Here is a 15,534-nt window from a genome sequence, read left to right as displayed (position 1 = left end):
CCACTTGGAGAGAGCTAGCGGCTTCTCTTGCTAGTGGACTCGTGGAGGGGGGTTTTCCCTCCTTTGTTGCTCTGGTGGGCAGCAACTCCTGCTCAAGCCAGCCCCAAAGCATCTTTGCTGGATAAGGCTGTTTGCTATCATCATCATCAATTAGGGATGAGGGTAAGGAGTCCTACATGCTCAGAAATCCAGGGAGTTCCCATGGTGGCTCAGTGGGTTAAGAACCTGACTGGTATCCACGAGGATTCGGGTTCGATCCCTGGTCTCACTCAGTGGGTTAAGGATTCAGTGTTGCCACAAGCTGCAGTGTAGGTCACAGATGCAGCTCAGATCCTGAGTTTCTGCGGCTATGATGTAGGCTGGCAGCTGCAGCTCTGATTCAACCCCTGGCCTGGGAACTTCCCTACACCGTGAGTGCAGCCCCCACCCCCCCAAAAAAAGGAAATTTAGCCCTCATGCCAGCTCAATTCTCTCATGGTTCCTGCCAGTGGACACTGAAAACACTGTTTGCATTCAGCGCCCTGGCTCCACCTGGGGGAATGGATCTATAGCTTTTACATGCTAGGGGTGGCCCCTTAGGTCCACATACAGCTTTGAGTTTTTCAAAATAAAGGGCTTATAAACTATGAAGTCATCTAACAGTGAAAATGACAACTTTAGGGAAAGGACTGTTACTTCAAGAGATTCGCCCCAACTCTTGGGGGAGATCACAGCCAGTGTCCCTGCTCCTGGCCTGTGGGAAGGGGCAGTGAAGCTGTACCAGGGGTGGGCTTCTCCGGGTACACCACGTCCAGCATCCATACCTGCACCACACGAAGCCCAGAGCCAGAGACCTGGCGTGGGGAGGGGTCTCAGCCAGTGAACCTTAAAAGGCAATTTGGGAGTTCCCATCGTGACACAATGGTTAACGAATCCGACTGGGAACCATGAGGTTGCGGGTTCGGTCCCTGCCCCTGCTCAGTGGGTTAACGATCCGGCGTTGCCGTGAGCTGTGGTGTAGGTTGCAGACGCGGCTTGGATCCCGAGTTGCTGTGGCTGTGGCGTAGGCCGGTGGCTACAGCTCCGATTCAACCCCTAGCCTGGGAACCTCCATATGCCACAGGAGCGGCCCAAGAAACAGCAAAAAGACAAAAAAAAAAAAAAAAAAAAAAAAAAGGCAATTTGTCATCTCAGGAGGATGGGACTAGCTGATGACAGGTTGGCAGTTCACAAAACAAAGTGCCTTGTGATCCTTAAGGTTGTTGCTAGGCATAGAGGAATTTCTCCTTCTTGAGAGAGAGTCACCCCCTGTGGCTCCCGACTAGGAAGGCGCCACGTGCCACCTGCTGGCACATACACTTGGCTGGGGGTGCATCGGGGGGAGACACAGGGTTGACTGGCTGTTTTCCTCCCCAGGGCTCCGAGAAGGGTGCCGTGAGACCCACAGCCTTCAAGCCGGTGCTGCCCCGGTCAGGCGCCCTCCTCCACTCATCCCCCGAGAGCGCCAGCCACCAGCTGCACCCCGCGCCTCCAGACAAGCCCAAGGAGCAGGAGCTGAAGCCCAGCCTGTGCTCTGGGGCGCTGTCTGACTCCGGCCGGAATTCCATGTCCAGCTTGCCCACACACAGCACCAGCAGCAGCTACCAGCTGGACCCGCTGGTCACACCCGTGGGGCCGGCCAGCCGTTTTGGGGGCTCAGCCCATAATATCACCCAGGGCGTCATCCTCCAGGACAGCAACATGATGAGCCTGAAGGCCTTGTCTTTCTCCGACGGGGGGAGCAAGCTGGGCCACCCCAGCAAGGCAGACAAGGGCTCAGTGCGTTCCCCCATCTCCACAGACCAGTGCACCATCCAGGAGCTGGAGCAGAAGCTGCTGGAGAGGGAGGGCGAGCTCCACAAATTACACCGCAGCTTCGAGGAGAAAGAGCTGGCCACCAGCCAGGCCTACGAGGAGCGGCCGCGGCGCTGCAAGGACGAGCTGGAGGGGCTGGAGCCCAAGAGCAAGTTGAAGGCGGCGGCGCAGAAGAGCCAGCGTGCACAGCAGGTGCTGCACCTCCAGGTGCTCCAGCTGCAGCAGGAGAAGCGGCAGCTGCGGCAGGAGCTCGAGAGCCTCATGAAGGAGCAGGACCTGCTGGAGACCAAGCTCAGGTCTTACGAGAAGGAGAAGACCAGCTTCGCTCCAGCGCTGGAGGAGACGCAGTGGGAGGTGAGGCAGCGGGCATGGGCCCAGGGGGGTGGTCAGGGGTTCAGTGCCAGCGCCTCCCTTCTGCAGGTCTCCTGGGGCTCGAGGCAATGGTGGGAACACAAATTCCACAGGGAAACTGAGCTGACCTGCCGGCTTTGTAAGCACAGGGCCCTCAAGCTCAGGGAAGACCATGGAGGCAGAAAGAGGCCCATTTCCTAAAAACAAGAAATGGGACATACAAAGTCTTTTGTGTCCAGAAGCCCCGCAGGGCTCTACCTGGTCACAGCTTCCTGACCTAAAGGAGCAGCTCCAGGTTAAACCATGCCGGGGATGCTTAGTCTGGGCTTCCCCCTTTCCTCACCCTCGGCAGGGCCTCGTGGCCAGAATTGAATTTACTAATAAGGGAGTCTTTGACTGAGAAACTGGAATGAGAGAAACGAGTTCCAGCCAGGCTGTCTGAGGGCAGATGCACTGCATCTTCCCCCAGAGGCTCTGCAGGACCACAAGCCACCCTGAGGTCACGCTGGTCCCAGAGCCCACGAGATGAGAGCTCATAGGATTCCTCTGGGACTTTTGAGGGAAGGGACTCCGCCCACCGGTAGGAGTGGCTGCAGCCGGGCAGGTCTCAGGGACAGAATTAGCTGCGCCACACACAAGTGTGTATGAGGTTTCTATTGGTTGGGCTGGGATGGAAACGGAGGACAGGAAGCAAGGGGCTCCCTTACACATGCACCCACTCACGCAGGCACACCTGGAGATGGGGGCACATGGGCCGGGCCTGGCCTGTCTGGAGAGCCTAACCCCCTAACCCCCACACCCCTCTCCCTTTTCTCACCTGAGATGCCTTGGGAGGTGGTGCAGGGAACTGGAAGGCTCATGGCTTTCACCCCAGAGTCTCCTACCTGGGAAGGGGCTGAGGGGCCATCGTATCTGGAGAGACCAATGCCACCCCAGATGGGGGTGACAAACCCTCAGCCTCCCTGCCACCTCTTTGCACTGAGCTGCCTGTACTTATCCTGGGGATTAGAGTGACAGGTGTTACCGGGCATGGAAGAAAAGGAGTCTTTCTGTGGAAGTGATGGATGGAGGCACCAGACAGGTGGCAAGGGAGAGTCACTTTCTGTTTGCCGGGTTTCCCAGCGAGAAAAGGGTCTTAGCTGTGGGACCAGTGCCTTTCCTCTTTCCCATCAGTGTTGGCACCGCAGACCCTACCCCAGCCATCGTTTCTCAGCCAGGTTTCAGGGACACTTCAGGCCATCTCAGAGACATAGGCCAGTGCTGGCATTGTACATCCATCCTCATTTGTCTAATCCAGACCTTCACAGCAAGGTCAATTGCTCTGACCTTGTTCCCAGGTTGTCCTGTCAGGCTCTATAGTAAAACCAGAACTAAAATAAAATAAAAATATTCACAATAACACAGAAATATATTACAAACAAATTTATAATAATGATAATAATGCATAAAATGTTTATTAATTGCAGGCTGTAGGTTCAGTCATCAAATCTTTACAACAACCCTATGAAGTAGATACTATTACGAATCATCAATTTACAGTTAAGAGCATGAGACAGAGAGAGCAGTTTTAATAGCAAAGCACTCATTAGATGACTTTCCAAGGTCACCACTAACTGGTATCAGAGCCAGAAACTGATTCTAAGGGTTAGGCCCCAGAGTTCACAGCTTTAATCACTTCACCCTTTCGCTAATAGATCCAGGATCAGCCGGGTCACCCCGGTTGAGCCAGAATTCAAAGCCAGGCCCAGGCCTCAGCCGTGGCTCTGCTGGTCTTTTCATGAAACAAGTATAGGCTCAGCATCGAGAAGGCAGACTTGGTCCCAACCAAGCATCATGGGTGGGGCCGCGCCTTCTTCATAGGTGGTTCATGAGAGCAAGAGGTGGTTTCCTCGGTGAGGGGAAAAGTGAAGCAATATTAAGATGGCTTCCGAAGTTCCTATGGTGGCTCAGCAGTAATGAACCCGACTAGTATCCATGAGGATGTGGGTTCGATCCCTGGTCTCACTCAGTGGGTTAAGGATCTGGCGTTCCCATAAGCTGTGGTGTGGGTTGCAAAGGCAGCTCAGATGTGGTGTTGCTGTAGCTGTGGTGTAGGCCAGTGGCTCTAACTTCCATTCGACCCCTAGCCTGGGAGCTTCTAGGTGTGGCCCTAAAAAAACAAAGAAGCAAACAAGAATCCATCCTGTGGAGGCCCAGGCCCTGGCCTTCATTTTTGCCAGTTTTCCCACAGGCCAACAGAAAATGCTCTGTGACATAGCCAGCCAGATTGGCCTTGGTCTTCTTTTGAGCTACCCATGACCCCCAGTGGCCAAGACCCCAGGGACACGTGGATCTGAGTCAGTGCCCTTGGTTTTGTTTGCTGCTCTCGGTGGACTTTTGATAGGAAATAGGAGCAGAAATGGTGGAGGAGTGGGTGGGGGAGAACACTGGAGCTGTTGTTTGGCGGATAACCCATCAGGCTGTCTCCCAGCTAGGCTGGCCACTGGGATGCAGCCATGATTGTGTGAATATAGTTTTCACTCCAGGAGGGAGGAGAGGTGAACAGGGTGTGCAGGGGTGAGGCCAGAGGGTGTGGGATAAATACGGCTGATGGAAATCTGGCAGAAGCCGGCATGGACATCATTGATGGAGTTCCCTTGTGATGCAGCAGGCTTTGCAGCGGCTCAGTCTGCTGCTGTGTATGGTGACAATCCTCAACCAGAAGGCACAGCTGGCCCTGGAACTTCCGCATGTCTTGGGTGTGGCCAAAAGGAAGCCGGGGGACATCACTGATTGAATGTGGATGATGGAGCGACCAGCCGCAGACAGATTAAGCCACTGGTCCTTGGAAGTTCCTGTTGTGACTTAGCAGGTTAAGAACCCAACGTAGTGTCCATGAAGATTCGGGTTTGATCCCTGGCCTCGATCAGTGGGTTAAGGATCCGGCGTTGCCATAAGTTGCAGCGCAGGTTGCAGATGTGGCTTGGATCTGGTGTTGCCATGGCTGTGGCATAGGCCAGCAGCTGCGGCTCCAGCTCCAATTCGACCCCGAGCCTGGGAACTTCCATATGCCGCAGGTACAGCTGTAAAAATAAAATAAATAACTAAATAAATATAAACAAACCTATGTCCTTGATTTGCACATAGCTATGGGTTTGGGGACTGGTTGAGGTTTTGGTTTTTTTTTTTTTTTTTTTTTTTTGCTGTTTAGGACCTCACCTGCGGCATATGAAGTTCCCAGGCTAGGGGTCTAATCAGAGCTACAGCTGCCCGCCTACACTACAACCACAGCAATGCAGGATCCCAGCCTAGTCTGCTCACAGCAACGCCAGATCCTTAATCCATTGAGCGAGGCCTGGGATGGAACCCACAACTTCTTCTGTGCCACGACGGGAACTGGTTGAAATTTAAACTGAATTGGAGGTGAGACAGGTATGTGGACAGACCTAGCTAGACTCAAATGAAGGGGCTTGACTTTCTTTCTTTTTTTTTTTTTTTTAATTTTTTTATTTTCCCACTGTACAGCAAGGGGGTCAGGTTAACCTTACATGTGGGGCTTGACTTTCATAGGTCACTAGACCACCTTGCTGGGGACTTTCTCCAGGCAGGTGTTTGGGACCAGCTTGGTTCTTTTAAATTGTCCCCTCTGGCCACCACCCCGCCCCCCGACCCCACACATAGACTCACTGCTTGGCACTCTCTCTTGTCCCCGCCCCGCCCTGCGGCAGGTGTGCCAGAAGTCCGGGGAGATCTCTCTCCTGAAGCAGCAGCTGAAGGAGTCCCAGACCGAAATCAACGCCAAGGCCAGTGAGATCCTCAACCTGAAGGCTCAGCTGAAGGACACGCGGGGCCGGCTGGAGGGCCTGGAGCTGAAGACGCAGGATCTGGAGAGCGCGCTGCGCACGAAGGGCCTGGAGCTGGAGGTCTGCGAGAACGAGCTGCAGCGCAAGAAGAACGAGGCGGAGCTCCTGCGGGAGAAGGTGAACCTGCTGGAGCAGGAGCTCCTGGAGCTGCGAGCCCAGGCCGCCCTGCAGCGGAGCCGGGACGCGGCCGCCCTGGGGCCCGCCTCCGCCGAGGATGTGCCGGCCCTGCAGCGGGAGCTGGAGCGGCTGAGGGCCGAGCTCAAGGAGGAGCGGCAGGGCCACGACCAGATGTCCTCGGGCTTCCAGCACGAGCGGCTGGTGTGGAAGGAGGAGAAGGAGAAGGTGATCCAGTACCAGAAGCAGCTGCAGCAGAGCTACCTGGCCATGTACCAGCGGAACCAGCGCCTGGAGAAGGCGCTGCAGCAGCTGGCCCGCGGGGACGGTGCGGGGGAGCACTTGGAGATTGACCTTGAGGGGGCCGACATTCCTTACGAGGACATCATCGCCACTGAGATCTGAGGGGGCTCCCGGGAGCGAGCCGGGGACCTGGCATTGGGAGGCTGAGGGGGTGCTGAGCCGGTCTATGGGGGCTTCCCTGGCGATCTCCCCTGCTCAGGCCTCTGGAAGAAGCGCAAACCTCCCGGCCTGGGGAGGGGAAGGGAGAAGAGGGGAGGGGCCGGAGGGGCGGGGCTGCTCCGGGGCCTCGCCCCGCCTTTCCCGTGTCCCAGCGCTTCTCGTCCCTGCGGCCCACCAGACCTCTAGCTTTGCTAAGAGATAAATCCTGGGATTTCCATCATCTCGTTAAGGGCTCCTTAAACCTTGACCTCTGTTCAAAATACCCTCTCCCAGGGAGGGTGGAGACTACCGTGAAGGCCAGCGGCTTCCCCAGGACGGAAGCTCCCCTCCATCTCTCTTCCCACAACCTCTCCCCCCCACCCCGCCCCCACCCTCCACAATTGGGATGCCTTGCGAAGAGGATGCAGTCACTTGGGACCAGAAGCTTTGGAATCTGACCGGGTCCTAATCCGAGCTATTTCCTCCCGTCCCCCAGCCGCTGAGAGGCAGGGTTTGGAGTGGGGTGTGAAGAACCTGGCTGAGCCACATCAGAGCTTCCTGACCCTGGCAGGTCACAGAAAGGAGGGGTGAGCTGAGGCAGCCCAGGCGTGTCTAGACTCAGCCAGACCGGAGGGGGCCTGTGGGAGAAGCTGGGTGGTAGCGGCCAGACCGAGATGGGCAACCTCTGGATGGCTAGTGGCTTGACCCCCTTGACTGCTCTTCCAAAAGCCATCGGTCCCAGTCCCTGGGGTGGATGCTGGGAAGGAAAGATGGAGGGTCTGACTTCCAGCTGTCCCCAGGGGAGCCTCCAGATCTTTCTTCATAACCCCCAGAGGTGCAGGTTTCCCCACCTGGTTCAAGTTGACCAGCAGCTATTCTGAGCTGTTCTTTCCCAAGAACCAAGGCTTGGCTTAGATCCAGAATAACCTGTGTCCACTGAGATGGTGCCGGGCGGGCTGGCACCCTGCTCCATCCAGCTGCCCATTGTTTCCCTTCTCACTTCCAGGGCTAAGGGCAGACAGAGGCTTTACGGGTCAGCGAGGGTCCGCAGAGTGCCAGGGGCTGAGAAGAGTAGGAGGCACCCACACAGCCTCCGAACAGCCCCAGGGCCACCAGCTGGGCCCTCCAACTGCAAGTCCATGTGATCCTTGTTGTTAAGGACCCAGGGCCTGCAGGGGGCTGGGCTTCTCTTCTGAGGATGTGCCAAGGTGGGGAGAAGAGATAAGGTAGTTTCTCAGCCTCTTGGTTCAGGGAATTTTCTTTTCGTCTTCTTCCTTCTTTTTCCTTTCTTGTCTTTTCAGAGGCAAGCCAGATCTTGCAGGCAGCCAGGCTGTTCCGTGTTCTATTTTTGCCTCTAGCCGCAGCTGCTGTTCTTAGGACAGCCAGCCCTTGCTGGATTCCTGGGCCTCATGCCTGTGGGCCCAGAGGAGTTCACAGAGGTAGGAGAGATGAGGATGGCAGCAATTCCAGACCAGTGCCCCCAGTTCTGTCCCTGACTGCTGGCCCTTCCAGGCCCCGGGAGCTACTCCTCCTGTCCCCTGTTCCTCCAGGGCCACCACATTCTTTCCCCGAGTCTGGGCTGAGAGCAAAGCCACCACCTCCTCTGCTGTTGGCACTGCCTTCAGTCCTGCATTAAGCCGCACCTGTCCTGCCTTTATGTGACAGAGGAGCTTTTCTGGAATTTCAAGCCATTGCTCTTAGGCTCGATTTAAACCTGGAATCAAGAGGCCAAGAGCCCCCTCCAGGCCTGGAGGCCAGTCCCCTCTGCTGGGCACGTGCAAACCCCCAAGTCCAAGAGGTCTCATTCCTGGTACCACAGTCTCTGGTCCCTCCATCTCCACCAGGCTCTGTCTTGTTCGAGTCCTTCCTCCCAGTGAGACCGCCCCCAAGGAATAAAGAAAGGGGCTGCTGCCGCCTCCCCAGGCTGGAGACCCCTCTGCCCAAAGAGCAGCCCAAAGCTCATTGCTCTGCCCTCAAGACCACGCCTGCCAAGAGGTAGCTGCTAAGCCTGGGAGAGGGCGCTCAGGGGCAAAGGGGCACCATCGCATCCCTGCCTCAGGCCAACCGTGGATGACCTCCCTGGGCTGCTGCCAGCTCAAGGCCCCAGGGCGGCCCACAGTGGCACCCCTTGCACCAGAGTACAAGTGTCCTGTAACAGAGCGACCTCACCGCCATATGGTTTTTCTTCCCTTACCTGCATAAAAACCTCCCTGCTGTTCCTGGACTTTGCCCAATCCAGAAGGAGGCTCTGAGCAGCAGAGGCTCAGCAGGGACTGGGGAAGTCGGCCACGAGGACCTCAGAGCAGGCGGTCTGGCCCCAGGCCAGCGGGAGCTCACCGCCCCTCCCTCTGAGCACGGCTGCTGGCGAGCCTGCTCCTTGCAGGGTCAAAGCCAACACTTTGGCTCCCTGGAGATGAAGAAATGCTCCCCTGTCTGCAGAGACAGCATCCAGTACCACCTCGCCAAGAGAGGACTCTGCCACTGGGCCCTGGAATGACCAGACTCTCACGAGGCGCCTGCCCTGGGTTTCCCCTCCAGCCGCTGTATCCCCAGTAACTCCTGCCTGACACACTCAGCCCCAGTGGACACTGAGCTCCGTGGGAACTGGGGAGCCTTCCCACCCCTGAAAGCACCTGCTGAGCCTCAGCATCTGGCTGTGGAAGGAAGCTGTGCCCCTGTGCACATAGATGCTGTGACCCCGTCACCGCTCCCGTGGTCGCCCTCATGCTGCCTCTGGGGACAGAGCGGGAACCCCGGCCCCTGGCTGGCTGTGGATGGGCTGGCCTTTGGAAGAATGTGTACAGAGTTGTTTTTCTCTTGGTTATGTTTTGTTGTTTGGTTTGCTCTGCTTTTGACAGCTTTGATTTATTTTTGATGCCCTCTTTTGGCCATGTAAACTATTTCTGGTAATTTTATGTTTTTATTTATGAATAAAGAATGCCATTTCTCACGCCCTCCCAAGCAACCCTCTTTCCCCTGGCTGTGGCTTGGCAGCTCCCCAGGGCCTCTGCACTTGGAGCAAGAGAAGTGATGGCCTTCCCACCAGCGAAAGACACAGGGACAGCCTGGATGAGGGAGGGTATTATTGGCTTGTAGGAAAGCAGGGGCCTTGGCCTCAGATAGACCCCCAGCTGGTCCCTGCCCATCATTCACCCTGTGACCTTATCTGTGAAGGAGCCCAAAGTGCATGGCCCTCTGCAAAGGCAGAAGGTCCCCCTCCCGAAGTGACCTGTCCCCAACCCCCCCCAAACTCAGGCCCCTCTGCCTCACTTCTCCAGCTGCTCACCTCACCAGCCCACTTCGTGGCCTATTGCATATGGTCTCTGGCAGGAGACCAGAGTGGCCATTGTTGCCACCACCCGGGGCCTCCCAGCTGGGAAGGTACAGTCACCACAGGGGCCATCTGTCCAGACTTCTTGGTGCCAGCCTTCCTCATTCACCCCAACAAGCGTTCCCTACCGCTCTGGGCTCAGATCCGAGGCTCAAAGGGGTTTTCTGCTCGGGTTGCAGGAGAGGAGGGACACGTAAAGAGGGAATTAAAAATGTGAGGCGCAGAGTTCTCATCATTGTGGATCAGCAGTGATGAATCCGACATAGTGTCCATGAGCATGCAGGGGTTTTTTGTTTTGTTTTGTTTTTTTAATTTGCTTTTAAGGGCCGCACCCGCAGCCTATGGAGGTTCCCAGGCTAGGGGTTGAATTGGAGCTGTAGCCACTGGCCTACACCACAGCCACAGCAATGCCAGATCGAGTCGCATCTGCCACCTACACCACAGCTCACGGCAACACTGGATCCTTAACCCACTGATCGAGGCCAGAGATCGAACCTGCAACTTCATGTTTCCTAGTTGGATTCGTTTCTGCTGGGTCACAACGGAAACTCCAAGGATGAAGCTTTGATCCCTGGCCTTGCTCAGTGGGTTAAGGATCTGGCATTGCCCTGAGCTGTGGCCTAGGTTGCAGATGCAGCTCAGATCCGGCGTTGCTGTGGCTGTGGTGTAGGCCATTGGCTACAGCTCCAATTCGACCCCTAGCCTGGGAACCTCCATATGCCGCAGTGTGGCCCTAAAAAGGGGGGAAAGAAAGAGGAAGCCCCTCAAGTCTGCTGGAGAGACCCCATGGAGCAGGGGGTGTCCTGCTGTCCCACCAAGGCTCCAGCTAAGCGAGGATCCAGCCAACGCCCTTGGAACCGAGGTTTGCTCCCCTCATTCTGCCCTTCCAGAATCTTGACCATGAGCACATTAAATGGCAGTGGGTTGAGTTTTTTTGTTTGCTTGTTTTTTCCTTTTGACAGCTGCACCTGCAGCATATGGAGGTTCCCTGGCTAAGGGTCAAATCAGAGCTGCAGCTGCCGGCCTACACCACAGCTACACCAGATCTGAGCTGCTTCTGCAACCTTGGCCACAGCTTGCAGCAATACCAGATCCATAACCCAGTGAACAAGGTCAGGGATCAAACCCGCATCCTCATGGACACTATGTCAGGGTCTTAACCCACTGAGCCACAATAGGAACTCCTAAATGGCAGTGGTTTTAAGCCACTTAATAAATCCAGGGTGAGTTTTATGTGGCGTAGCGAAAAACCCAAAAGCCCTGCAGCAACCCCTACACTTTCCGCCCCAATGAGCCTCTCTCCAGCCACAAGTCCAGGGGTACTAGAAAAGCAGGGTGCCTGGAAACAGGTGGGGCCTTGGGAAGACTGCTTCAGCAGCAGGAGGGGCAGTAAAGTGGGGGGCAAAGGCTTTCCCCACCCTACCCACTCTGAAGGGCTGTGAGGCCTCTATCCTTCCTTGAGTGCCCCAAACCTGCTTTTTATTTTGGAAAAAAATAGAACAAAAAGCTGTGTATATACATATATATACATGTATACATATATATATATACATACATAGTTTTGCAGGGTGTCTCATGGAGACACAGGTGGACTGCGTGCTGTGCCCATCAGGAGGGGGGCAGCCCAGAGCTGGTCCCCAGGCCCCTCGCAGCAGGTGCTTTCCAAGTTGTATGAGGAAGGTCCTGCTCCCCAGATTTCTCCCCAGCCCGGACTCCTCAAGGCCTGAAATACCCACCCTGCCTTTACTCATTTGCCCATGCACAGATCTGTTCACATTCTGACCAAGGCCCTGCTATATGCCGAGCCTGTACTAGAATCAGTACAGAGGTGAACCAGTCAAGGCTCTTTCTCCTGATGGAACTTACATGCTGAACTAGACGAACAAATCCGACGGTTTTCCATTCTGAGCGGCCCGCCAGCTACAGGATGGTGTAGCTGGCGGGCCACGGGCTGGGCGGTATCTGGAAGTCGGGGGATTGGGTTCAGGGAAGGAAGTTCAGAGGACCAAACTGCCGTCTTATTTCAACATCTGGGGAGACCATGCCTGTCATTGTCCTTGCCTAAATGGGACTCCTGGAAGTTCCTGTTGTGACTCAGTGGTAATGAGCCTGACCAGTATCCACGAAGACACAGGTTGGATCCTTGGCCTCGCTCAGTGTGTTAGGAATCTGGTGTTGTGGCGTTCCCATCATGGCACGATGGAAACAAATCCGACTAGGAACCATGAGGTTGCAGGTTCAATCCCTGGCCTCACTCAGTGGGTTAAGGATCCAGCATTGCCATGAGCTGTGGTGTAAGTCGAAGACGCAGCTTGGATCCAGCGTGGCTATCTATAGCTGTGGCATAGGCCGGCAGCTGTAGCTCCAACTCAACCCCTAACCTGGGAACCTCCATATGCCACAGGCCCTAAAAAAGCAAAATAAGGTAAAATAAAATGAATAAAATAAATTGGACTCCTCTCCACCCCAAGTTCTCTCTCCTGGAAATCTCACCTTGCCTGGGTGTCTCAGCAGATCTTTTCTTGGCAGATGTGGCTCCAGCTCCTGTAACCTCAGCATCTCTTGTTATTATCTGTCCCCCCCGCCCCCCCAACCCCCTCCCTGCACATCCCCTGCGGCAGCCCTGAGCCACCTATAACCTCACCTTCCTCTCCCTCAAAAACAATTCTGTCCAGCTATTCCCATGAAGACCCTTGAGAAGCATGAAGCTTCAAACACTGTTCTTCCACATGGGGCGAAACGGCACAATCCTTATATAGATGCTAAAGGTAAAATAGCATCCTTCCAAATTACTTGATAGAGAAAAGTTCAGCTTTAAAGAACTTATCCTTCCATATATTTTTGTTTTTGTTTTTGTTTTTGGTGGGAGGGGTCTGCCTTACTGGGTCCCCAGGGAGAAGATTATCCTCTCAGTCTACGGCCTAATCCAGACTGTTTTCCCACTGTGTCCCTATCCAGCCATCATTCCTGCCCCCACCAGCCAGTCCATCACCCTGTCTAGCAAATCAGATTCTAGATCCTGTAGAATCCACTCCTTTTTTTTTTTTTTTTTTTTTGTCTTTTTGTCACTTCTTGGGCTGCTCCCTGGGCATATGGAGGTTCTCAGGCTGGGGATCTAAGCAGAGCTGTAGCCACCGGCCTATACCAGAGCCACAGCAACGCGGGATCCGAGCCGAGTCTGCAACCTACACCACAGCTCATGGCAGCGCTGGATCCTTAACCTACTGAGCGAGGCCAGGGATCGAACCCGCAACCTCATGGTTCCTAGTCAGATTCATTAACCACTGAGCCACGATGGGAACTCCTAGAATCCACTCCTTAAAGTCCTCCCTCCATCCTCTTTTCTTCCAACGTCTACTGGCCCAGGTGAGGTCCTCCTAAAACTCATAGAATGTCCATAACATTTTAGGCACCTTTTTTTTTTTTTTTTTTGGTCTTTTTAGGGCCATACACATGGCATATGGAGGTTACCAGGCTAGGGGTCAGATTGGAGCTACAGTTGCCAGCCTATGCCACGGCCACAGCAAGGCAGTATCTGAGCCGTGTCTGTGACCTACACCACAGCTCACGGCAATGCTGGATCCTTAACCCGTTGAGGGAGGCTGGGGATCGAACCCACAACCTCATGGTTCCTCGTAGGATTCGTTTCCACTGCGCCACAAAGGGAAATCCCCCACTGGTTTCTTTGACACAATATTCAGGTTTACGTCCGACCCCTTTCTGCTCCCTCCATGCCCTTCTCTTGCTCAAAACCTTCAGTGGCCCCTGCCACTAACTTCAGAATAAAGTTCCATCCCCTTAGCTGGTTTTTTGGTTCCAGTACCTACTTCAGCAAACCTGACTCTAACTAGGTGTCAAACATGGTCCCTAAAACATCACAACTACCATCAACTAAGCTCAATAAACATAAAGACATTCCTCTCTTCTGTCACAGTCTTTTTTTTTTTTTTTTTTTTTGTCTTTTTGCCTTTTCTAGGGCCACTTCTGCGGCATATGGAGGTTCCCAGGCTAGGGGTCTAAGCAGAGCTGTAGCCACCAGTCTATACCACAGCCACAGCAATGCCGGATCCTTAACCCACTGAGCAAGGCCAGGGATCGAACCCGAAACCTCATGGTTCCTAGTTGGATTCGTTAACCACTGCGCCACAATGGGAACTCCCCCAGTCACAGTCTTTATACAAGAAAACCGACTCTGCTGCTCAGCCCTGTGTTTGCCCTGAGACATATGAGCAGCGCAGCAAAGGGTCAAGTGCAGACTCATCCAGCCAAGTTCACCTCCAGCCTCCCATGCTGCTGAGCTGTATGATGTTGGACCAGTGCTTCGGAGGGTAGTTTTGACAATTAAAAGAGACAATGCCCAATGGAAGTTAACTCAAGTGTTGGTGTTATTTTTATTACTGCTATCACAGTTTATCGCTGCCATAATTATTATTATTTGTGAACACAGTGTCACTGCTTCAAGCTGTGATAAACTGCAGTGGTGTCCAGGCTCCAGCAGTCTCAGCAAAGCTCCCCCTCCTCGGGGAACAGCTGACTTTATTCTGGTCTGCTGTCTCCCCACCAACCCCAGCTTTTTGTCCCCAGATCTCAACTCTGAAGGCTGGCTTAGGCGGGGAGCCCTTCGGAGTGAAAGTGCAACTGGAGGAAGAAAGGGACAAAGACGGATTTTCTAGGGGGTGTGATGGAACAAACCTGGGCCTGGGCCTGAGCCTGCCTGTGACAAGAACCCACATCCCCATGGATACTAGTCAGGTTCCTAACCTGTTGAGCCACAACGGGAACTCTTTCTTTTTTTAAAAAAAAAAATTATTTTTGTTGTTGTTTTGTTTTTGTTTATTTGTTTTGGGTTTTTTTGTTTTGTTTTGTTTTTAGGGCTGCAGCTGTAGCATATGGAAATTCCAGGGCTAGGGGTCAAATCAGAGCTGAAACTTCTGGCCTCAGCCAATGTCAGAGCAACACTGGATCCAAGCCGAGCATGCGACATTCATCACACCTCACAGCAGCACTGGATTCTTCATGCACTGAGCCAGGCCAGGGATTGAATCTGCATCGTCATGGACACTACGTTGGGTTCTTAACCTGCTGAGCCATCCTGACCCTAAATTTTCAACATCGAGCTCGAAAACATCTAGAAACTAGAGAAAAGGAGCACAGTCTGGTTTTGCTGGGTTACCTTCTGTGTGTGTGTGTGTGTGTGTGTGTGTGTGTAAGAGAGAGAGAAAAGTACATTAGTTTAACAGACTTTTTCCTCTTCTGATAGAGTTTTGCCCTCTGGGAGTCTGTAGGTAGAGATACCCTATGGAACGAAGGTATTTTAAAGATGGCAGCGTGAGATCGAGCCTGAGAACGTTTTGCTTTTCTCAGGCTTGTTCTGCTTTTCTCGCCCAGGAAGCAGGCGGAGGAAGGTGATCACCAGATTGGGAAAGACAGGCTTAGGGCTGGGGCATTTTACTTTGGTTTTCCCAAAGCCGTGTCTTTCCGTGGTGCCAGCCCTCACTTGGAGCTGGCCAGTTGGCATCGCCGTGGCCCCTCCTGCTTTCTAAGTATAGTCTTTGAGGCCCAGCCAGATGGGAGCCGGAGCCAGAATTTCCCTGGAAAGCATTTGCTCTCTCAGGGGCCGGG

General features: G+C 54.2%; 1 protein-coding gene across 1 annotated transcript in view; it reads left to right on the top strand.

Moving 5' to 3' along the window:
- The window catches only part of LZTS1 (leucine zipper tumor suppressor 1), a 59,991-nt gene extending 50,456 nt beyond the window's left edge, over positions 1 to 9,535 (top strand). Inside the window, exons 3-4 of the mRNA XM_001925505.5 lie at positions 1,396 to 2,187; positions 5,892 to 9,535. Of these exons, the coding sequence (XP_001925540.1) occupies positions 1,396 to 2,187; positions 5,892 to 6,545 (1,446 nt within the window). The 3' untranslated portion in view covers positions 6,546 to 9,535. The remainder of the gene's footprint in view (positions 1 to 1,395; positions 2,188 to 5,891) is intronic.
- Positions 9,536 to 15,534: the final 5,999 nt, after the last annotated feature.

This window comes from Sus scrofa, chromosome 14, assembly GCF_054392235.1.
Source record: "Sus scrofa isolate SSC_HxYL_T2T_F1_AM1 chromosome 14, Sscrofa_HxYL_maternal_Yorkshire_Landrace_v2.0, whole genome shotgun sequence".
Lineage (NCBI taxonomy): Eukaryota > Metazoa > Chordata > Mammalia > Artiodactyla > Suidae > Sus > Sus scrofa.
This window is presented reverse-complemented; position numbering and strand designations above follow the sequence as displayed.